Raw genomic sequence first — 25,421 nt, forward strand, 5'->3', positions numbered from 1 at the left:
CCCTGAAATTCATGATGCAAACACTGAGATCACTGAGAGGAGAAGTAGACACCTCTATAATAATAGTTGGAGACTTCAATACACCACTCTCATCAATGGATAGAAAATCTAGACAGAGGATCACTAAAGAAATGGAGATGTTGAATTGTATGATAAATGAACTAGACTTGACAGGCATTTATAGAACACTACAGCCAACAACAGCAGGATATACATTTTTCTCAAGTGCTTATGGAACATTCTCTAGGATAGACCACATGTTGGGTCACAAAGCAAGTCTCAACAAATTCAAAAATATTGATATTATGCAAAACACTTTCTCAGAACATAATGGAATGAAGTTAGAGATAAATAAAAGGCAGAAGGTCATAAAATTCACAAACATATGGAGGCTAAACAATACTCTCTTAGAAAACCAGTGGGTAAAGGAAGAAATTACAAGAGAAATTAGTAAATATCTTGAGGCAAATGGCAATGAAAACACAACTTATCAAAACTTATGGGATGCAGCAAAGGCAGTGCTGAGAGGGAAATTTATTGCCCTAAATGTCTATAATAAAAGAGAAGAGAGAGCAAAAATTGAAGAGTTAACTGTTCACCTGGAGGAATTAGAGAAAGAACAGCAAACTAACCCCAAAGCAAATAGAAGGGAAGAAATAACAAAGATTAGAGCAGAAATAAATGCAACTGAAACCAGGAAAACAATAGAGAGAATCAACAAAACCAGAAGTTGGTTCTTTGAGAAAATCAATAAAATTGATAGACCACTGGCTTGGCTAACAAAAACAAACAAACAAACAAACAAACAAAAAAACAAAAAAAAGAGAATGTGCCAGTTTGAATGTATTTTGTCCCGCAAATGCCATTATCTTTGATGTAATCTTGTGTGGGCAGACATATCAGTGTTAATTAGATTGTAATTCTTTGAGTGTTTCTTTGGAATACACCCCACCCAGCTGTGGGTGATGACTCTGGAAAATTTCCATGGAAGTGTTGGCCCACCCACTCAGGGTGGGTCTAAATTAAATCACTGGAACCATATAAATGAGCTGGCAAGCAGAAGGAACTTAGTGCAATCTTTTGAAGAGGAGCTACAGCCAAGAGGGACACTTTGAAGAAAGCACAGGAGCTGCAGATGAGAGACAGTTTGAAGATGGCTATTGAAAGCAGACTTTTGCTCCAGAAAAGCTAAGAGAGGACAAATACCCCAAGAGCAACTAAGAGTGACATTTTTGAGGAATCATAGCTTAGAGAGGAACGTCCTGGGAGAAAGCCATTTTGAAGCCAGAACTTTGGAGCAGCTGCCAGCCACGTGCCTTTCCAGCTAACAGAGGTTTAACGGACACCATTGGCCATCCTCCAGTGAAGGTACCCAATTTTCGATACATTACCTGGACACTTTATGGCCTTGAGACTGTAACTGTGTAACCAAAAAAACCTCCTTTTATAAAAGCCAATCCATTTCTGGTGTTTTGCATTCTGGCATTAGCAAACCAGAACAGGGGAGAAGAGACTTTATGAATAAAATGACAGTATAGAAGGGCAGTCTCTACTTCATTGGGATAAGATTTGATGTAAGAAAACTAACTATGACACTGATGCTGACCATTTATAGTCTTGTGTTAACTGCAAAAATGATCTTCCGTTAGAAACTGGACAAAAAGTATTGAACATGATGTAAATCTATAGCCTCATCTGTGGCATGCAAAGATTCATTTCCTTTTCTTACAGCAGCTTTTCTCTAAGGAACTGCAGCTGAAATTTCTAACACTTCCTTCTGAAAATAAATTGCCTGAAGTGTCTATCAGAGGTTTTATTGCAAAAACACATGTACTTAGTACAGTTTGTAATCGCATGGCAGCATCAAATCTATTCCTTTTGCTGGGTTAAGCAGTATTTTTTTAATGCTAACAGAAAACTATTTCTCTCTTAAATATTCTTGGTGCTAAAAATATGAATAATTCAACACAGAAAATTCTTAACAATAGTAATAAAAATCATAATCTTACAGTCAACATATTGTCAGAAAATAAAATGGAAAAAATCTGTTAACTAAGAGTTGAATTGTGAATTGGTACATAACATAAGCTTTATCATGTAGGACAGGAAAATAAGCAAATTTTCCCACAACAACATTGGAAGGACATCTGTCCTTGCTCTTTGCTGTCATAACCAACATAGTATCTTTATAAACTACAAACCTAGAGTACAATTTCTTTGCTGAAACACTACTGTATTATGTGGCAGTAGAAAAACCACTCCTCCAACCCTTTCTTCTGTTACAATAGCCATGGAATACTATCATCCATGAAACCATAGGAGCATCACACTCTCTGCAATGGAGACACTCCATTCTTCCTTTCAATTGAGTATTGACCACATTGGCGCATGCTGAGAGAAACAGTGACCAAGCAGAGATGTTCCCTTCTTGTTGTAACTGGTATGAGATCAGAGATGTGGCAGAGAGTTAAGGAGTAATCAGTCTGATTAAGATGTCAGACTGATTAGCTTTGGGCTATTTCCTCTCCTGCTTTAGACATAGAAATACTGGATAAGATGTATTTTGAAAAATTAAACACATAGAACAGACAAGAAGTTACAATTCCAGGTAAGATGGAGGAAGTACACTCTCTCCATCTTTCCCACTGACTGCAATTATAAAACCTGGACAGAATGCATGGGGGAGCTCTTTGAGTTTTCTCAATAGAAAATAATAGCAGGGAGATTGGGGAAGAATGGTGGAATTTGAATCACCTTCAAAGTGGTGGGGTGTTTACTGATTCTTTTTCCATTGCTTTTGTCTGCTCTAGTCTCAAGACAGCATGAAACACAGAATGGAGCATTAGCATGGACCCAGAGAGCACAAGAAGACACTCTCTAGTTCTGGGTTGTAGGGCAGGAACAGGGCCTATTATAAGTCAAACAGAATGCGGGAAATCCACTGTGCTCAGTAGCAGAAATTGAAGTGTGTTTTTTATGCGTTTTAACTTTAAGTCTTATAAGAAGTAAAGGACAGCATTATACACGAAAAATGAAATAAGTCATTTTGAGAAATTATCAGAAATGATATTGCCTAATGAAAGGGCTTTGACTTCATTTTTTCAGAGATAAAACCTGAATAATTCTTTTCTCTGGGATTATATAGGCCTTAAATGATTGAAGGCACAGTGAAGCATCTTTACTGAACTCTACACTTTTCTCCCCTCTTCCTGAGATCTGTGAACTCCTACCTCAGTAAACATTTGTAATAATGGAAACACTGTCCAGACAAGGCTCCTGACACATGGAGGACCATCTCCAGGATAGTAGTCTATGGACTTCAAATAAGAACATCCCTTTGGAATTCCTAATAATCCTTAACCTTCTGAGATCACAAAATCCCTAATTGTTTTCATTAGACTTGTAATTTGTTTTCAATTAAGTGATTTTCTTATTATAATCAGGATACCAGGTGCAGAATTGGACTTTGGTCACCCCTTGGAGATCCACATGGACTCTGCGTGAACGGGAAGTGAATTGAAGTTTGAGCAGGTGCAGAGCAACCACCTGCCTGTAAGCAAAGGAACGGTTACCTACTAGTGCTTTTGCAGCAACGCTAATTTAATGCTTTATGAACCTGCCCCACGTTAATTGTAGAGTCACTTGTTCTGAGCCCAGTCTGAGCAAGTACTTTAAGAACTGTTCCTTTTATGGCAAAAATTCCTAATATAATGTATTTCTGAGATTTCATCAATTACCTTAATATTAATATGAAATTACCTGCTGTTTTTTCTCTGCTGTTTGTTCTCTTCTCTGTATCCCAGGAACACAATCCTATGCATTCACTAAATACATATGCTTATCCAGGCTACTATCAAGATGGGGACTTCATTATTGGTGGGCTCTTTTCTTTGAAAGTGTCTGATGGTGACAAGAGAAGCAAATTTGGCTTTAAACATAAGTTCAGTAGATTCCGTCAGGATCTTGCGTAAGTGTGACTTCAGCTAAGCCATTTTCAACATAAAAGAAAGAAAATATGAAAACAACATTTAAACAAAACCCACAGTTGGTATTATTTTTCATTGTAAAAGGAATTTAGGGTATTGTATTGAGATTTTTTTTTCATTTACATATGTTGAGTATGACAAAATATTTTTATAGAATATTTTCCTGAAATATATCCTGTTCTCTAGGTCAGGAATACTTGATACTTTGAATTTCAAGGTGTCATTTTTCAGTTTCCTTGATTCCCTTGCATTACTTTCTCACACTTAAGCTGTACATTGAAAAACCAAAACTGGCCCAATATGATATTCCAGGCACCAAATTTCCCAACATTATACAACATAGGGCATATTCCTAATTTCTCCTTTTTCTTAGATTATCATGTGTTTTCTTTGCATAAACCTTATGCTTTTAAGAAATTAAGAAAAAAACAGACAAAACCTGTCCTTTCTTGTTTTCATTCTAGGGTTTATACGAAGCATTACCAGCATCTCCTGGCCATGGTTTTTCCTGTTGAACAAATCAACAAGGATCCTACTATATTATTCAATATGTCTCTGGTATTCTGGCTCTTCAATGTTGACTTTACTGAGATGAAAGCCATAGAGGGTTCTATGTCTTTGCTTTCAGGAGAGAGTCCTTCGGTTCCTAATTGTAATTGCAGGGCTGTGAAGGGAGACAAACTGATGGGTGTAATAGGAGAAGTTTCAGCAGGAATATCAACCCAGAGTTCCAGAATCCTCAGTCTCTACAGTGTCCCTCAGGTAAGTAAAGAATTTTGGCTCTAAAGTTAAACTTAAAAACATAATAATGAGTGCCACACAAAATTGTCTTTATGCTTATTGAGAAGGTATGTGATTTCTTAGAAATGTTGTTTAATTATGCTTTTTCCTCTTGAATATAACTTATTGATAATGTAAGAATTGTCTTTGTGTAATAAAATTTCCTTTTTGAAAAATTTAAAATGGAGAGAACACCAAGATAAAGATAATGATAATGTATAATCTTACCAGTCAGGGAGAATGACTGTTAATATTTATTGGTGTTCGCATTCACTCTTTCTTTACATATTATTGTAGATCACCATCAATATATTGATGAAATGAGGATTTTATTCATAAAATGTTTTATACTCTTTTACTGTATGATTTATTATGAATATTTTCCATTCATGATCAGGTATTCTGGTTTAAAACCATCTTCAAGGCAACACAATATTCTTTATGCAAAAGTATTTTACTGATTTCTTGTAGTTAGACATTTAGGTTGTTTTTAGTTCCCCCATTATAAAGATCATGTCACTTCATATTGTGTTAAAAACTCTTTCTGCTTATCCATGATAGTTTCCTTCATATGTTTTCCTAGTAGTGGCATTTCCACATCAAATGTTTTCATGTTTGTAAGGTTTAATCTGGAATTGCAAAATTGCCATTTAGAAGTGTATCACTTTCTCCGAAAACAGTCGGTATTGCATGGGAAACTGTTTACTTCCTCCTTACCAGTAGGGGGGTAGCTATGGATAAATATATGCCAATTGGTTTCATTTATTAATGTTTTTTTCTATTTATTTTGAATTTCCTTATGTTTATGAGTCACACTTATTTCTTCTTTTATGTATTGTAATCTTTTTTTTTTTTTTTTTATTTCTCTGCTTTATTTATTTATACCCAGCCTTGTTGCAAAAGGATTTAAGGTTGCTTGTAAAATTGCAAACAACAGAGCAAGATAAAATAAATTTAAAATAAATGAGAAAGATCATAAGACAAAAGAGCAAGTAGCTACACAGCAACTTTGCCTATTGCTGTCCTGCTAGGGCTGTTGAGTTTCTAGCATTAAATCAGAGTGATTGGCACATTAAATCAGAGTCACTCAGCACCGTGGCTGGTTTGAGAGCCTCTCCCTCTTTTCTCTCTTTTTTTTTTTTTTTAATATTCATTTTATTGAGATATATTCACATACCACGCAGTCATACAAAACAAATCGTACTTTCGATTGTTTACAGTACCATTACATAGTTGTACATTCATCACCTAAATCAATCCCTGACACCTTCATTAGCACACACACAAAAATAACAAGAATAATAATTAGAGTGAAAAAGAGCAATTGAAGTAAAAAAGAACACTGGGTACCTTTGTCTGTTTGTTTCCTTCCCCTATTTTTCTACTCATCCATCCATAAACTAGACGAAGTGGAGTGTGGTCCTTATGGCTTTCCCAATCCCCTTGTCACCCCTCATAAGCTACATTTTTATACAACTGTCTTCGAGATTCATGGGTTCTGGGTTGTAGTTTGATAGTTTCAGGTATCCATCACCAGCTACCTCAATTCTTTAGAACCTAAAAAGGGTTGTCTAAAGTGTGCGTAAGAGTGCCCACCAGAGTGACCTCTCGGCTCCTTTTGGAATCTCTCTGCCACTGAAGCTTATTTCATTTCCTTTCACATTCCCCTTTTGGTCAAGAAGATGTTCTCCGTCCCACGATGCCGGGTCTACATTCCTCCCCGGGAGTCATATTCCACGTTGCCAGGGAGATTCACTCCCCTGGGTGTCTGATCCCACGTAGAGGGGAGGGCAGTGATTTCACCTTTCAAGTTGGCTTAGCCAGAGAGGGAGGGCCACATCTGAGCAACAAAGAGGCATTCAGGAGGAGACTCTTAGGCACAAATATAGGGAGGCCTAGCCTCTCCTTTTCAGCAACCGTCTTCCCAAGGGTAAAACTTATGGTAGAGGGCTCAACCCATCAAACCACCAGTCCCCTATGTCTGTTGTCATGTTAGCAACCATGGAGGTGGGGTAGGCGAATACCCCTGCATTCTCCACAGGCTCCGCAAGGGGGCACTACATCTTTTTTTTTCCTTATTTTTCTTTTTTTTTTTTTAACTTTCCCTTCTTTTTTAAATCAACTGTATGAAAAAAAGTTAAAAAGAAAACAAACATACAATAAAAGAACATTTCAAAGAGACCATAACAAGGGAGTAAGAAAAAGACAACTAACCTAAGATAACTGCTTAACTTCCAACATGTTCCTACTTTACCCCAAGAAAGTTACCTAATATAGCAACATTTCTGTGAACTTGTTCCTACTATATCCATCAGAAATTAACAGACCATAGTCATTGCTGGGCATCCCCAGAACGTTAAATAGCTTATCTGTTCTTCTTGGATTATTGTTCCCCCTTCCTTAATTGCTCTCAATTGCTAGTTCCCCTACATTCTACATTATAAACCATTTGTTTTACATTTTTCAAAGTTCACATTAGTGGTAGCATATAATATTTCTCTTTTTGTGCCTGGCTTATTTCGCTCAGCATTATGTCTTCATCGTGTGTATATACCACATTTTATTTATCCACTCATCTGTTGAAGGACATTTGGGTTGTTTCCATCTCTTGGCAATTGTGAATAATGCTGCTATGAACATTGGCGTGCAGATATCTGTTCGTGTCACTGCTTTCTGATCTTCTGGGTATATACCGAAAAGTGCAATCGCTGGATCGAATGGTAACTCTATATCTTGTTTTCTAAGGAACTGCCAGACTGACTTCCAGAGTGGCTGAACCAGTATACAGTCCCACCAACAATGAATAAGAGTTCCAATTTCTCCACATCCCCTCCAGCATTTGTAGTTTCCTGTTTGTTTAATGGCAGCCATTCTAACCGGTGTTAGATGGTATCTCATTGTGGTCTTAATTTGCATCTCTCTAATAGCTAGTGAAGCTGAACATTTTTTCATGTGTTTCTTGGCCATTTGTATTTCCTCTTCAGAGAACTGTCTTTTCATATCTTTTGCCCATTTTATAATTGGGCGGTCTGTACTATTGTCACTGAGTTGTAGGATTTCTTTATATATGCAAGATATCAGTCTTTTGTCAGATACATGGTTTCCAAAAATTTTTTCCCATTGAGTTGGCTGCCTCTTTACCTTTTTGAGAAATTCCTTTGAGGTGCAGAAACTTCTAAGCTTGAGGAGTTCCCATTTATCTATTTTCTCTTTTGTTGCTTGTGCTTTGGGTGTAAAGTCTAGGAAGTGGCCGCCTAATACAAGGTCTTGAAGATGTTTTCCTACATTCTCTTCTAGGAGTTTTATGGTACTTTCTTTTATATTGAGATCTTTGGTCCATTTTGAGTTAATTTTTGTGTAGGGGGTGAGGTAGGGGTCCTCTTTCATTCTTTTGGATATGGATATCCAACTCTCCCAGCCCCATTTGTTGAAAAGACCATTATGACTCAGTTCAGTGACTTTGGGGGCCTTATCAAAGATCAGTCAGCCATAGATCTGAGGGTCTATCTCTGAATTCTCAATTCGATTCCATTGATCTATATGTCTATCTTTGTGCCAGTACCATGCTGTTTTGGCAACTGTGGCTTTATAATAAGCTTCAAAGTCAGGGAGTGTAAGTCCTCCCACTTCGTTTTTCTTTTTTAGAGTGTCTTTAGCAATTCGAGGCATCTTCCCTTTCCAAATAAATTTGATAACTAGCTTTTCCAAGTCTGCAAAGTAGGTTGTTGGAATTTTGATTGGGATTGCATTGAATCTGTAGATGAGTTTGGGTAGAATTGACATCTTAATGACATTTAGTCTTCCTATCCATGAACATGGAATATTTTTCCATCTTTTAAGGTCCCCTTCTATTTCTTTTAGTAGAGTTATGTAGTTTTCTTTGTAAAGGTCTTTTACATCTTTGGTTAAGTTTATTCCTAGGTACTTGATTTTTTTAGTTGCTATTGAAAATGGTATCTTTTTCTTGAGTGTCTCTTCAGTTTGTTCATTTCTAGCATATAGAAACATTACTGACTTATGTGCATTAATCTTGTATCCCGCTACTTTGCTAAATTTGTTTATTAGCTCTAGTAGCTGTATCGTCGATTTCTCAGGGTTTTCTAGATATAAGATCATATCATCTGCAAACAATGACAGTTTTACTTCTTCTTTTCCAATTTGGATGCCTCTTATTTCTTTGTCTTGCCGGATTGCCCTGGCTAGCACTTCCAGCACAATGTTGAATAACAGTGGTGATAGCGGGCATCCTTGTCTTGTTCCTGATCTTAGAGGGAAGGCTTTCAGTCTCTCACTGTTGAGTACTATGCTGGCTGTGGGTTTTTCATATATGCTCTTTATCATGTTGAGGAAGTTTCCTTCAATTCCTACCTTTTGAAGTGTTTTTATCAAAAAGGGATGTTGGATTTTGTCAAATGCTTTTTCAGCATCTATTGAGATGATCAATAGATTTTTCCCTTTTGACTTGTTAATGTGTTGTAATACATTGATTGATTTTCTTATGTTGAACCATCCTTGCATGCCTGGAATGAACCCCACTTGGTCATGGTGTATGATTTTTTTAATGTGTCTTTGGATTCGATTTGCAAGTATTTTGTTGAGGATTTTTGCATCTATATTCATTAGGGAGATTGGCCGGTAGTTTTCCTTTTTTGTAGCATCTTTGCCTGGTTTTGGTATTAGATTGATGTTAGCTTCATAAAATGAGTTAGGTAGTGTTCCATTTTCTTCAATGTTTTGAAAGAGTTTGAGTAAGATTGGTGTCAGTTCTTTCTGGAAAGTTTGGTAGAATTCCCCTGTGAAGCCATCTGGCCCTGGGCATTTATTTGTGGGAAGATTTTTGATGACTGATTGGATCTCTTTGCTTGTGATGGGTTGGTTGAGGTCTTCTATTTCTTCTCTGGTCAGTCTAGGTTGTTCATATGTTTCCAGGAAATTGTCCATTTCTTCTACATTATCCAGTTTGTTGCCATACAGTTGTTCATAATATCCTCTTATAATTTTTTTAATTTCTTCAGGATCTGCAGTTATGTCACCTTTTTCATTCATTATTTTGCTTATATGGGTCTTCTCTCTTTTTGATTTTGTCATTCTAGCTAGGGGCTTGTCAATCTTGTTGATCTTCTCAAAGAACCAACTTTTGGTGATATTTATCCTCTCTATTGTTTTTTTGTTCTCTATGTCATTTATTTCTGCTTTAATCCTTGTTATTTCTTTTCTTCTACTTGGTTTAGGATTGGTTTGCTGTTCATTTTCTAGCTTGTTCAGTTGATCCATTAGTTCTTTGATTTTGGCTCTTTCTTCCTTTTTAATATATGCGTTTAGTGCTATAAATTTCCCCCTTAGCACTGCTTTTGCTGCATCCCATAGGTTTTGGTATGTTGTGTTCTCATTTTCATTCGTCTCTATATATTTAGCAATTTCTCTTGCTATTTCTTCTTTAACCCACTGATTGTTTAGGAGTGTGTTGTTTAACCTCCAGGTATTTGTGAATTTTCTAAGTCTCTGATGGTTATTGACTTCTAATTGTATTCCATTGTGGTCAGAGAATGTGCTTTGAATAATTTCAATCTTTTTAAATTTATTGAGGCTTGTTTTATGTCCCAGCATATGATCTATTCTGGAGAAAGTTCCGTGAGCACTAGAAACGTATGTGTATCCTGGTGATTTGGGATGTAATGTCCTGTATATGTCTGTTAAATCTAATTCATTTATCAGATTGTTTAGGTTTTCAATTTCCTTATTGGTCTTCTGTCTGGTTGATCTATCTATAGGAGAGAGTGATGTGTTGAAGTCTTCCACAATTATTGTGGAAACATCAATTGATTCCTTTAGTTTTGCCAGTGTTTCTCTCATGTATTTTGTGGCACCTTGATTGGGTGCATAGACATTTACGATTGTTATTTCTTCTTGTTGAATTGCCCCTTTTATTAGTATGTAGTGGCCTTCTTTGTCTCTCAAAACATCCCTGCATTTGAAGTCTATTTTATCTGAGATTAATATTGCTACACCTGCTTTCTTTTGGCTGTAGCTTGCATGAAATATTTTTTTCCATCCTTTCACTTTCAGTTTCTTTGTGTCCCTGTGTCTAAGATGAGTCTCTTGTATGCAACATATTGATGGTTCATTTTTTTTGATCCATTCTGCGAATCTATATCTTTTAATTGGGGAGTTTAATCCATTTACATTCAACGTTATAACCGTGAAGGCATTTCTTGAATCAGCCATCTTGTCCTTTGGTTTATGTTTGTCATATTTTTCCCCTCTGTCTATTAATATCCTGCATTGTACCCATACTGAATCTCTTTAGTACTGAACCTTTCTCCAAGTCTCTCTGTCCTTTCTTTGTTTCTCTGTCTGTAGGGCTCCCTTTAGTATCTCCAGTAGGGCAGGTCTCTTGTTAGCAAATTCTCTCAGCATTTGTTTGTCTGTGAAAAATTTAAGCTCTCCCTCAAATTTGAAGGAGAGCTTTGCTGGATAAAGTATTCTTGGCTGGAAATTTTTCTCACTCAGAATTTTAAATATATCGTGCCACTGCCTTCTTGCCTCCATGGTGGCTGCTGAGTAGTCACTACTTAGTCTTATGCTGTTTCCTTTGTATGTGGTGAATTGCTTTTCTCTTGCTGCTTTCAGAACTTGCTCCTTCTCTTCTGTGTTTGACAGTGTGATCAGAATATGTCTCGGAGTGGGTTTATTTGGATTTATTCTATTTGGAGTTCGTTGAGCATTTATGATTTGTGCATTTATGGTGTTTAGAAGATTTGGGAAGTTTTCCCCAACAATTTCTTTGAATACTCTTCCTAGACCTTTACCCTTTTCTTCCCCTTCTGGGACACCAATGAGTCTTATATTCAGACGTTTCATATCATCTATCATATCCCTGAGGTCCATTTCGATTTTTTCAATTTTTTTCCCCATTCTTTCTTTTATGCTTTCATTTTCCATTCTGTCATCTTCCAAGTCACTGATTCGTTGTTCAACTTCCTCTAGTCTTGTACTATGAGTGTCCAGAATCTTTTTAATTTGGTCAACAGTTTCTTTAATTTCCATAAGATCATCCATTTTTTTATTTAGTCTTGCAATGTCTTCTTTATGCTCTTCTAGGGTCTTCTTGATATCCTTTGTATCCCGTACTATGGTCTCATTGTTCATCTTTAGTTCTTTGAGTAGCTGCTCTAGGTGCTGTGTCTCTTCTGATCTTTTGAGCTTTCTCTTTTAATAATATATTTATTCTTGATTGTAATTCTTATTAGTAATTGCTGTCCTTTGGCACAAAGACGGCATGATACTGACTGAGAATTTCAATATAAAAATTTCTTCACCATTATTTCCCACTGTTTTTTGTCATTATATTTTAGGTGTGGATTTTGTAAATTTTGTAGTTTTAAAGTACAAATGGATTTACAGAATTGGATTTCTGACACATTTGAACTTACCTTTGTACTCTTATTTGTATTTTCTATTTATTATTTTAAGTGTTTGCTTCTTTTCCTCCCAAATATATCACTAGCATATTCATTATCTCTCTGATTTGGAAATGTGAGAAACCCTTCTGTAGGATTCCCAATCTGTCTGTCAATTTTTGTCTTCTGAGAAACTCTCATAAGAATGAAATTTCCTCCATTAACCACTTCTGGGACAACATCCCATTTTACCATCTTCTCTGATGGTGTTAATTTTATCTAGCTGCCTTATGGCTAATTTTCATATTTATATAGCTTACACAGCTTACAAGTCACTTTGGGACAGTTGGTCAAACTCCCAATCTTTTTTTAATGCACACTCTTTTCAGAATTTTCTGAAAATATATCTGAAGGATGGATTGAACTCACTTCTAGTTTCCTTGTCCATACAGTTTTTCCTCCATTAAAAAGTTCCTTAGGTTAACAAAAGTGAGTGGAGAGTGAGTATTAACATCTTATGCCTACTTACTTATCATAACTGTCAAAAGAGACATGGCCATGGCTTCTTTCTTCATGCAGCATTTAGTCGTCTGAAGGAGGTAAATATTGAATGCAACAAAAACATTTGTATGTACTTGTAAATTTTGATATGTTCCAGAAAGAAAAAAAAAGGGCATCATAGGATAGAGAATTAACATTGGATACCTAATTTAGATAGGGTGGTCAAGGAAGACATTTCTATGTAGTCGATATGTAAGCTGAGGACTCAGTGATGAAATGGAGGTAGATTCTGAAAAGCACAGTAAAAATAGTTCCTGGAAAGGAACAGACATATACCAAGAATTTGAGTCAGGAAAACAAGCTTAATGCAAACTGAAAGAATGTGAGTTTTAATAGGCCCAATGGAAGGGAATTAGGGAATGGCTCTCTTCAATATTAGAGATGTGGGCATGGGCCAGATGATCTTGGCAGTAGAAAGACAGGGTCTTGCTAAGATTCACATTAAAAACAACTTTGTTGCAATATGGAAACTGAATTGGACAGAATCAGATTTTATGGGAATTTCACAGGTTGGGTTCTTTGAAAGCAGATGCTGAGACCAAGTTTGGCATTTGGAAAATTTAGTAGGTATTCATGTCTGCTGAACAGGGGTGGAGGGGAGACAAGCAGTGATGGATTTCTGACAAAGCCTGTGCCAACTTCAGGAGGACCTTTGAAACATGTATGGCCCATCAGAGTTGTCCTGTGGTGGGTCAAAATGGCTGAAATAGCCATTTACTCTGGGCTGCTCTGGTAAGAGGGTTCTCTCCAGGAAGGTGACTCTTTGCAGCTAAGACACATCTGGAAAAGCTGACAGCTGGAGGCTACTGACAAGCTATCCTGAAGTGTATTCTAGATAGCACATCTCTGTTTCCACCACAGTTGTTGTTGAGGGTTAAGAAGAGTAACAAATAACTTGAATTGGATTTGAGCTAATTGAGAGACAGAAGCAGGGGCAATTAAAATAGAATACTTGCTTTATTACCAATTGTTTTAGTTTCACAGCTGCAAAACAAATACATACAATGGGTTAGCTTGAACAGTGGGAATTTACGGCTCATGATTTTGAGGCTAGAAGCTCAAATCAAGACATGAGCAAGGTGATGATATCTCCCCAAAGACTGTGGCATTCTGGAGCTGGCTGCCTGCTATCCTTGGTCCTTGGCTTTCCCATCACATGGCAATGGACATCAGGATATCCTTTCTTTCACCTCCAGGTTCCCTTGACTTCCAGCTGCTTCTTCCTCTATGTGGCTTTGTAATCTGAAGCTTCCAATAATTAAGTATTAAGGCCAACCTCATTCTTTTGGGCCATACTTTAAAATAACATCTTCTAAAGGTCTTCTTTACAATGGATTCACACCCAAAGGAATGGACATATATTAAGAAGATGTTTTTTGCTTTGTGTATATAATTCTACCTACTACAATTCTCTTATAATTTTATTGGATTAAGAGATATTGCTAGCATTTTGGAGGGATTCAAAGAAGAATAAGGTTTAGGGAATTAACTTCAAAGGCTCATAATATCTGATTGATTTCCAGGACTTCAACTACCTTCTACAGATCAATGATTCCTAAATTTTCACTTACGTTTTTGTTCGGAGATCCACCTAATTATAAGCATCTCAATTGTGATGATGCAGCCAATACCAACAACACAGCACCTCATTTTCTACCAATCCAATGTGCCTCTTGTCCACTCCTACCCTGCTCTTCCTCATCATTGATTCATCAGTGATTTGCTGCACTGTCCATTCACTAAGGTTCCCAAGTCAGACAACTATAAATAATGTGTAACTGCTTTTTCCTCACTCTCCATTCTTTATTTTTGCAATAGAAAATACCTTCCCTACATTTAAAGAACATCTTTAAATATCTTCCTCTAGTCACGCTGTCTCAGATCCAAAGGACTCCAATGAAGCTAGAATGTTCTTTCAAAAATGCAAATCTGATATTACTACTCAATTTACACTCCAACCAGAGCTCTCCATGCATCTTTTTATGTAATGTCAGACTTGTTATTATGGCACACAGCCTTTTCATTAGCTCCTTGTATTTCTTCTGTGCCTATTAAAGCATCTATCACTTTCCATTGATATACTCTGTCTACTAATCCTGCTCCACCTTCCCCCTGCCAGAAGTTAGATTTCCTGTGTTCTTTTGTTGGAAACCCCAGTGTCTTGATGTTTATGCTGAAGGAATATGTAAGAAAGCAAGATGGAGAATGTATGGCACTCACACCCTATACTAGTAATTTTTTAAATGATGGTACATAAGTTGTTGCTCCTAAAGAGATATACTTCATATCACTCTTTCAAAATAGGCATTAACTTCATTAAAATTATCGGTATTTCTTCAATATTTTTGGTAACATTTTTGTAGCATTTAAGCCCACATTGAATATATAGTTATCTTTCTGATTAAAAATGAGCCATATTTGAATCTCCTTCAAAGCATAACGGAAACAAATTTACATTTCACTGTTTTCAGTTTGAAAGTTCTTCAAAATAATTGCCTCTAAAAAATATAATGTCTTCTTTTCTTCCTTTCAGTTTTCTTCTTTAATGTAAACACTAAAATAATGCAAAACCCTTGTAAAATTATCAAAATCAAATTATAACTTAAAAGAAGCACATACCGTAGTTCCTGAAACATAGAACTCATAAATGTTTGCACCATTTATTTGCTATTCTTTCCAAAAGTAAAGCCTAGAATCCTCAGAATATATTCCCTCTTCCTTTCATAAACTTATCAAATGCCCCTTTTCATGCAGTGTGTTTTTCCTTCAACATCATTTTCTAAATTCTTGGCTCTTTCAGAGTTCCATTCAACTCCCCCTTTATGTATTTTTATGGATTCAAATGTATAATGGATGATTCCTAACTCATGAAGGAAGGTCTTAATTTTTAAATGTTTTGGTTCAAGGTATGAAATTGGGTACATTGCATTCACAATTTGCATATGTTTCTGTTCAAGATATATTTGTTTTTTACCCATATAAGGGGAATGGGTTGATGGAATGTGATAAACCAAGCTCTATCCCTTTCAGATATGAATCAATGTGTCAATTGTCCTTAAGACAAATGTCCAAATAAACAGAGAGATCGAAGACTCCCGAAAATTATAAATTTTTTGTCTCATGAAGATTCCCTAGGAGTTGTTCTGGTCTCTACGGCCCTTACTTTCTCTTTCCTCACTGCTCTGATTTTAGGACTATTTATTCACTATCGAGACACTTCCATTATCAGATCAAAGTACTGAAATCGAAGTTACCTTCACTTTGTTGCCTTATGCTCTGTTTCCTCTCCTCCTTGACATTTATTGGTCAGCCCAACTCAGTAACCTGCATCCTGAGACAAACATTCTTTGGGGTTATATTTTCTGTGGCTGTTTCTGCTGTTTTAGCAAAGACCTTCATTGTAGTTGTGGCCTTCAAAGCCATCAACCCAGGAAACACATTACATGTATGGAAGGTGACCCAATTCTCAAATGCTATAGTCTATACTGGCTCCCTCATACAAGTTTATATCTGTGCATTCTGGCTGGGAACCTGTCCCCCTTTCCCCGACACAGACACACAATCTGACTTTGGTCAAATCATCCTTCAGTGTAATGAGGGGTTCACTACTGCCTTCTACTGTGTTCTGGGTTACTTGGGCTTTCTGGCATTACTGAGCTTGACAATTGCTTTCCTGGCCAGATGGCTGCCAGACACTTTCAATGAAGCAAATGTGATCACATTCAGCATGGTGGTTTTCTGCAGTGTGTGGATTTCTTTCATACCCACCTACCTGAACACCAAAGGCAAAGCAATGGTGGTTTTGGAAACATTTTCAATCTTGGCTTCCAGTGCTGGCTTATTGGGTTGTATATTTCTTCCCCAAATCTATGTGATTCTATTGAGATCAGATAGGAATTCAAGAAAAAAAAATTACTTGGAAAAATCCCTTCCCAAAGGCAAAGCAACTAATGTTTAAACTGCATCATTGCTATGAAACAGCCAATAATAAAACAAAAATTCAAGATGTAGCATGAGATAAATGCATTTCAGTAAAACAATGATAATGACTCTTTTAAGAAGGAGTACCATTATTGTTGGAGACAGCACTTCATAGTGCATAAAAGCTCTGCATTCAGAGAGAAAAATGTTCAAATTTAGCACCACTCCAGGCCGATGCTGAATTTCATTTTGTTCAATTAGTGTTTCGTTGAATCACAATTTTCATATCTCTAACAACATGTAGTAAATTAACAGTTCAGACAAGGATATAAAAATGATTAAAAGAAATAATAATGGGCACTCAAAAATGTGTTTCCTTTCTCTTCATCTTACTCTGGTTTTTATTTGCTTCATATGTAAGTAAAAATTAATGTTTACAGAATTATAGGTTCTAGTGGTAGAAAACATCAGTGATCTCTGATTCTCCCTCACTGAACTACTTTTATAGAGGAAATGATATAAAAATTTGATCTCTGAGCTATGAAAATAATATTCTGTCCTCTTCCATGGGCTCTGGTGAATCTCATAGTTCAAAGCTTAGGTAAATTCCTGAGGGAGACAAATGGAGCAACTCAGGGAAAAGACGGAGCCTTATCACTGAGGGTGTCCATCACATAGCTAGAGAAACTGGACTTACTGACATAGGATCCCACACTTATTTAAAGAGAGTTGCTTTCTAATATAGACAGATTTTTCAAACACTTTGTCTTCTACCTCTCCTCACTAATGAAACATGATACCACCTACATTATGTTAAATTACTATTTTAGTATCTCAGGCTGCCCAGGCAAATACCATGGAATGGTTCAACTTAAACAATGGGAATTTCTTTGCTCATGGTTTTGACTCCTGAAAAATGGCAAAATTGAGGCATCCTCACTGCTGTCTCTCCTAAGAGTGTGACATTCTGTGGATGCCTGCCAGTGATTCTGGAGTCCTTTGTTTGTCACATGAAAAGAACAAGGACTCGTCTCATGGTTTCTCTTTTCTCTTCCAGGTTCAGCTTCTTGCCTCCTGTGGCTTTCTCTCTCTCTCAAAGTCTCAATGTCATTTTCTCATAAAGGACTCCAGTAATAGGATTAAGACTCATGCTGATTGAGAGTTAAGTTCATAACTTACCGAAGTATCCTCCTCAAATGTTCCTGATTATAATGGGTTCACTTCCTCAGGACTGGGTTAGATTTAAAAACATATTTTTCTGGGGTGGATACACCTTCAAACCACCACACTCTACTCTCTGGCCCTAAAAAGACATGTACTTTCTACATGAAAAATGCACTCATTTCATCAAAACATCCTAGAAGCCTTAAGTCAATTCAGAAACAAGGCTTAGTACAAAGTCTCATCAAAAGCTGTCACAGGTGTGGTCTGTCCTGGGGCAAAGCCCCCTTCATCTGTGGAGCTAAGAAACCTAGAGAGCAAGTTATCTGCTTTTCATATACAATGGAGGGACATGAATAGGATAAACACTCCAATTCCTGTAGGGAGACACTGGAAGGGAAACAGAAGTCATGGGTTCCAAGCAATTCTGAAACCCAGTAGGACATACTCCATTAAATTTCTGGGTCTGAGAGTCATCTATCACATGATGCTTTTCCTCTTAGCCTGATGGAGCAACAGGTCCACACCTTCCAAGAGCCTGACAGTGGCCAAATTCTCCCTAAACACTGGGGTGACGGCTCTACCCTCTCCAAACACCTGGATGGTGACCCGATTCTCTGCAATCACTGTGGACAGGCCCTACCCTCTCAGAGCACTGGGATGCTGGCCAGACTGGATCAATTTTCAGTTAAACTGTCATGTGGTACAATATTCTCTGGGGATTGATTCAGTAAGGTTGAATCATTTAGTCTAATAAGTGTTTGCCAGATTTTTCTATGTATAGGAATGACCATTGTTTGACTGAATTTACTCAATAATTGCATGTCTTAAGTTTGATGGTTCAAACAAATTTTTAGCCTTTAACTTGTATGGCCTTTTGAATTCATTCTTTATTAATCCCCAGGCATTAATTTGAAATTTAGGCATTACCCAGACAGAACTTGTTGACACTTGAAGGAAGAGGTTGGAATTCCCACTCTGAACTGTCTCCTGGCCTCCTACTTGCCATGTGCAGCTGCCTCACTCTAGTGAACTGGAATATTCCAAACACAGTTTTCATCCACAGTCACAATTCTAATTGGAGCCAGGTACAAAACCCAAGGGCAGTAACTTCCTAAGGACTATAATATTTACCTGAAGGTGACAGGGAGAAATAAAGAGACCAAAGTGATAGTGGAAATCACAGGCCCTGTTAGAAGTGTCAACTCTTGCATCAGTTTCAGCACAGTGTTAAAATAAATTCTAAGAGGCACAGTCATTATGTTGCTAAAGTTTGAGTGGTACACTAAAGTTTGCCACTGCTCCCATTATGTTTGCTAGTATGTGTTTTCCTAGTCCTGGATGGGGATTTTCTATTTCTGTTCTATGCCTTTATAATGACTCTTGAATGTGCAAGCTCTGTGCTTTGAGGCAACACCCAATGCTCTAATTCTCTACCTTCCACATGATTCTGTAAATCAGAACCTAAGTATGGCATGTCCTGTTCCTTCCAGACCTGTGTCCAGTGACTATGCTGAGGTGTCCTTGACTGTTAGAGACACACAGAGCTACACCTGGACCTTTTAGGGTAGGACCACTAAAGGCTACTCCATGATGTGGTAAGAACATCACTCAACTGATAGGTTGGTAGGAAATAAAGGTTCCTCTGCGAAATGTGCTTCAGGACATATCAACTCATATTGCTTTAGTTAAAGTCTGATCCTCTCATACATGGTGCATTTCCTGTCTCCTCATATGCTGAACTCATACATGACTCTAAGAGATCAATTTTCAGTAAACCTGTAAGCATTTCTGCTTCTAAAGAGCTTTACCTATGAATAAAAGACACAGAGTTATAACTAACACCATTGTTGTTGAGACTTCTAATTATATTTCTTTTCACCTACCAGAGTAATTCTAGGTGTTGGGAAATGGTTTCTTCAACAGGGGACAACTGGAACAGAGAGACTTGCTGGGGTATAGCTTCCTCTGTGGAGAAAAGAACAGAATGTTTATTTAAAAGACACAAAAAACATTTTCTTTCTTTTACTTTCATCTCTCCACTCAAGAGAACATATAATCTAAAGGTAAAAATTAAGCTTCTTTTTAGCATCTGGAAACTAAGTGGTAGAGTGTGAATTTAGTGAACAAAATTGCCCAGTAAAAATGAAGGGAAGGAAATTAAGAAATACATGATAGGACACAAATAAAGTAAAAAAAAAAAAAAAAAAAGGCATTTATCTTTATCCTTAAATTGATTTGAGAGACACAATAGAAAAAGAAATAAAAGTCATGAGATCTACATTCTTTTTTTAAATTTGTCACTTACCACTAGCTAGACATGGAGGTGACAGATAAAAGTAATGGAATAACTCAGTAGCTATTTTGATTTAGGAAGGCATTATTATTTTTTCTTTATAAATTAAGAACTTGAAATCTAGAAATTTTAAATGATTTGGCAGATACCAGAAATGTAGACAAAATTCCCCAATTTTTTATCAAGAAACCTTATCCCCTGCTCCCCACCTTCTACACTGCCTCTAGTGAAATGTTAGGTCAGTGACTTCATCTTTCAGGGAGTTAGATTTTTCAGGCAGAAAATAAGGATTGTGATATGCTATTCCAGACTCTTTCCACATCTAAATTCTATCACTGTATTAGTCACTCCTTTCTGGATTATGCCTCTGCTTGCCATTAATAGAAACTATCCAATTTCCAAATGTTGGGAACTGAGGGTTAAGGCAAAACCCCAGAAGCTGGAGAAATGCTGTTGAAGCAGGATTCAGTAATGTTGATGCAGAGATCTTCTGCATTTCAAAGTCGTAGATACTAGGGAGACTATGGAATCAAAGTAAAACCAAACCTGTGCTTTTCACTTATAAAGAATAAATATAGAAAGAGCCTGGGAATGGTATATATGGATGCTGGCTTCCGGTCTTCCCTGGCGTCCATGAGATAAACCAGGTTGCTGGAAATTATGTAAGAAACTCAAAGAGGCTCTTGATAGTAGCTCAACATTTTACATATTGCCAAGATTAGGACCAGAGAGGATAAAAGACCTGCTCTAAGTCATCCAGCTTGTACATGATAGAAAAATATTTTTTATTCCAATTTCCTGCTCTTTTCCAAATATATTTTCTTGTTATAACACACTGCAAGACAGTTTATAGGTTCCGAAGAGCTAGAACCAAAATCATTGCCATGACTGTAAAAGAGAAGGAGATTATGATAAGTTAAAGTCTCATGGAAGAAGTAGGACTCAAAGTCAATCCTCAAGGAAGAGTAGATTTTGATAATAGGAGAATATTCCAGGAGCAATAATCATGCCTAATACAGCCTAAAAGAAAGCCTTACATAGACCAAGCTGTCCTCAAATTAATTTAATTTTATCCCAGTACAAAGATCAAAATTATTTAAATGATACAAAAATATTCAATATCCAAGAATATAAAATTTATAGTATCTGGCACTAATAAAAGTTTAGCACGCATGCATATGATGAGGAAAAAAATTAATCAATGGAATCAGAGCCAGAAATAATACAGATAATAGAATTAGTAGACCAGGAAACTAAAAATACTATTTTAAATATATTCCATATTTTCAAGACAGCAACATAAAACAAGAGCATATAGAGAAGATACAATGGAACATATAGAAAGACCCAAGTTCAGTTTCAAGATATACACGAAAAATATGTAGGATATCATTAGAGCAGATTTGACATTGCTGAAGAAAAGATAATTGAACATGAAGCACAACATCCTTCAACTGGGATTAGTCTGATGCTTGCCTCATGATTAGACCAGGGTTATGAGTTTTGGGGAAGTAGACCAAAGAGGTAAAGTGCCGTTCTCAGCATATCACAGGTACATACCATTGATATGACTTATCACTACTGTTGTTAATCTTGATCATGTCTAAAGTAGTGTTTATCAGATCTGCCCACTCTTAAGTTAGTCTTTTCTCTCCTGTTCCTTACTGGAGCTTTTTTGGAGGAAGCCACTATGCATTGTGCACACATAACAAATGGGAATTTTTTTTTCCACCTGCTCAAGGATGGAGTATCTGTATATATTATTTGGAATTGTTCTATAGGAGAGATTTGTCTATTCCGTCCCATTAATTTATTTATTCAGTTGTTTATTTATATCAATAGAGATTCATGGACATTTATTTTATACTTTGGATTACAATCCAGTACTACATTATTTATTTTGTTGTTCATGTTGGTACAGCTTTGCCCATTGGGAGCTCTTTTGGTTGGCTCTTATGTCTCTCTGACATACTCACATCATTGGGGCTTTTTATTTAAGCACTTTCTTACTTTCTGGAACTCTAACATGTTTTAGGCTCATCTTCCATGTTTTCTGCCCCAATTCTGGAATCATCCATTTCTTCAACATACCCTGATTTCTTCTGTCAGAGCATGGCATTAGAGACCAAAATCTGGGTGCTTAGAGTTTTATACCATTTGTAATCAACCATCTGAATACTTTCACCCAGATTAACGGTCTCAGGACTTTTGCATCTTCTTTATTCTTATTGTTCACTTCTTTCTGAAGAATCCACTCTTTGTTAATCATTAAGATGATCTGAAACATCTTCCCCTCGCATCATGGTGTCTCCTCAAAAATAAAGCCACAAAAGGAGCCTTAGCAGTAGGAACCTTTTTATCACATCATCAGTCATCATCGGGGAAGAAAAGACTTAAAAAATATACCTGAGCCCTGTCATGATTTCCAGTACTACATGGTCGGACCCTGCAGATTCCCTGGAAGGCAAAATCTACTTTGAGGAGTACAGAAGTTATAGAGAAGAAAGAGAAACCTATGAGAAGAAAAGTCTTCAGGAAAAAGGAAAGTTATCACTTGAAGAAAATCCAATGACTGAATTTCCATTATCATCGGGGATTGACTCTACCAAATCTCAAAACAAGGATGTGAATGAAGGAGAAATGTCAGATGGAGCCAGGCCTTTGCTTCCATGCTTTCTGAGAATGAAGAGGAAGAGGAAGAAGAGAAAGAAGAGGAAGAGGAGGTAGAAACACCTGAACAACCCACTACTGATGATGTGTTTGTATTGGAGATGGTTCTCAGTTATGAAAGTAAGAAAATAATGAAAGAGAAATGGTCTTGAAGTAAACTTTCCAGAGCTCTGAGTGGTCTCATGGGTTCAGTCAACATTCACTTTGCTTGAGGAAAATGCAAGGAGGAGATTTTGAAATACATGGAAATCATAAGACAAGCTCCTCTGGCTTATGAGCCATTCTCTACTCTTGCCATGATATATGAGGATAAAGGTGATATATTAGTTAAGGTTCTCTAGGGAGACAGAATCAATAGGAGATATCTGTAAATATAAGATTTTATATAAGTGTCACGCAACTGTGGGGATGCACAAGTCCAAATTCTGTAGGGCAGGCAGCAAACTGGCAACTCAGATAAAGGTGTTGGATGAACTCCTCAGGCAGCAAACAGGCAACTCCGATGAAGGTGTTCAATGAACTCAGGAAATGCTTTGCTGGCTAGCTGAAGAAGAAGTGAAGGTCCTGTCTCTCTATCTCTTCCTTAAAAGTCTTCAACAGATTGGATTAAATCCAGATGACTGAATCCTCTCATTGTGGAAGACACACCCTTTATTGATGTAATCAGTCACAGGAGTAATCAATTGACCGGTGATTTAATAAACCAGCTTTCTGGTTTATTACCCACCCACAAATATCCTTGCAGTAACGGTTAGGCCAGTGGAGACAGACACCTGGGCACCATCACCTGGCCAAGTTGACACATAAATCTAACCATCATAGGTGACATGGATAAATGATTGCAAATAAATCAAAACGTGATGCTGCACGTTTAAACCACAGTGACACAGAAGAATGGGCTATAATGTCAGAAATGTCTCTAGAGCAAGACAATTTTAAGCAGGCTATTTTTTGCTATACAAAAGCCCTTAGACATGAAATTACTTATGTCTGTTACCTGTGGGAGCCTTTATGAACAGATGGGAGATCATAAAATGGCAATGGATGGTTCTAGACACATTTCAAACCTTTTGTCTACATATGATGAAAAATATTTTATACAATTGGCTAGAGATATGGCAGAGTTACAATGAACCCAATGAACTCACTTTAGTTATTAACATTATCGAAAAAGCTTTCAAAACACCAAGGCCTTGATGTTGACAGAGCAGCTGAGTTCTACATTTCAAAAAGCCTTATGAAAAATCTCTGGAGGTAATTACATATTTTTATGGTACTGTGCTGGTGAAAAAAAAAAAAGAAAAAAAACCCTGCAGAAAAGAATAAAGCTTGTGACATTATCACCTGCGGTACACCTGATGGAGTGCCAGTAGATATCACAGTGAAACTGATGGTCTGTCTTGTACATTTTATGGATGATGGTGAATATCATTCTGCACTTCCCCTCCTTAGTGCACTAATCTGCTCTGAAAAGATACAGTGTTGCATTACTTTGGCTTTGACATGCAGAATGTTTAAAGGTCTTAGGCTATATGGATCTTGTTGCAGAAAGCTATGGCAAGTGGTTGATCTGGCTCCCCTCCATTAGGATGCAAGAATTTCAAATTTTACTCTTCAGCAGCAGCCAGGTCTATCTGAGAAAGTCTGGAAGCTCTGGAATCAATGAATGATCCAGATGCTTTAGCACAGGATGCAAATGCTACATAGCTGTAATTGAAGTTACTGCTTCATTGTTCTTCTCTGTTGTTTTCACAAGGCAAAATGTGTGGTTATGTGCATACCTTACTTACCATGTTGGTCATGCTTTTAATGGTAACAATGAATAGAGCCCAATTCTGTTTGATATCAAGTTCCAAATCTGGAGAGACTCATCTTTAACAAATTAAAATGTCAAGGTGCAAAATATCAGACAACAATGAACAAGAGATCAAGAGACAGCAAATAGTGATGCAAAAGCAGTATTTGCTATACTTATAAGTGTCTTGACAGAAGATGACTGGTGGAACCTTCTGTTGAAGGCCATATACTCCTTGCGTGATCTATCCCAATTTCAAAAGGCTGAGTTACATGTGGATTCTTCATTGGAATATTATTCATTTTATGATGACAGGCAAAAATGCAATGAACTAGAATTGTTTGCTCTCTTCTGCAATTCTAGACAAAAATTTCAGAAAGCATATAACTATATCAGGATAATGGTGATGGAAAATGTCAATAAAAATTGGGTCTGGAACATTTTCAATCAAGTTACTATTCACTTGTAAGATGTACAAGATCATTGCTTCTGTCTTCATTAAATTTTGAAAAACCAGATAATCATGCCCTCTGTGTCTCAGATGGACACAATGCATTCATCTCATAGATCTAAGCATGTTTTTGGACAGGATGTTCAAGCCTTTTGCTTCCATCCCCATAAACCTCTCTATAGCCTCTGAATAGGCTTAACCTCTATTCACATGGCATCTCAGAAGTATGTGTTAAGGAGACATGCTCATATTGCACCTGGCATTTCCTTTCTTAATCGATACCTCAGCCTACGTGGGCCTTGCCTGGAATCATTTTACAATTTGGGACATGGCTTTCCCCATTTGGTGCTGATTCATCTTGCAATCCATTATTACCAGAAGGCCCTGGAGCTTCCTCCAT

At 37.0% G+C, this 25,421-nt stretch overlaps 1 protein-coding gene across 1 annotated transcript in view; it reads left to right on the plus strand.

Annotated features, from left to right (window-relative positions):
* Positions 1-3,749: 3,749 nt before the first annotated feature.
* LOC119542921 (vomeronasal type-2 receptor 26-like) overlaps positions 3,750-25,421 on the plus strand; it is an 84,110-nt gene continuing 62,438 nt past the window's right edge. The window contains 2 exon segments of the mRNA XM_037847504.1: positions 3,750-3,967; positions 4,451-4,745. Of these exon segments, the coding sequence (XP_037703432.1) occupies positions 3,750-3,967; positions 4,451-4,745 (513 nt within the window).

Source organism: Choloepus didactylus, chromosome 8 (genome assembly GCF_015220235.1).
Source record: "Choloepus didactylus isolate mChoDid1 chromosome 8, mChoDid1.pri, whole genome shotgun sequence".
Taxonomy (NCBI): domain Eukaryota; kingdom Metazoa; phylum Chordata; class Mammalia; order Pilosa; family Megalonychidae; genus Choloepus; species Choloepus didactylus.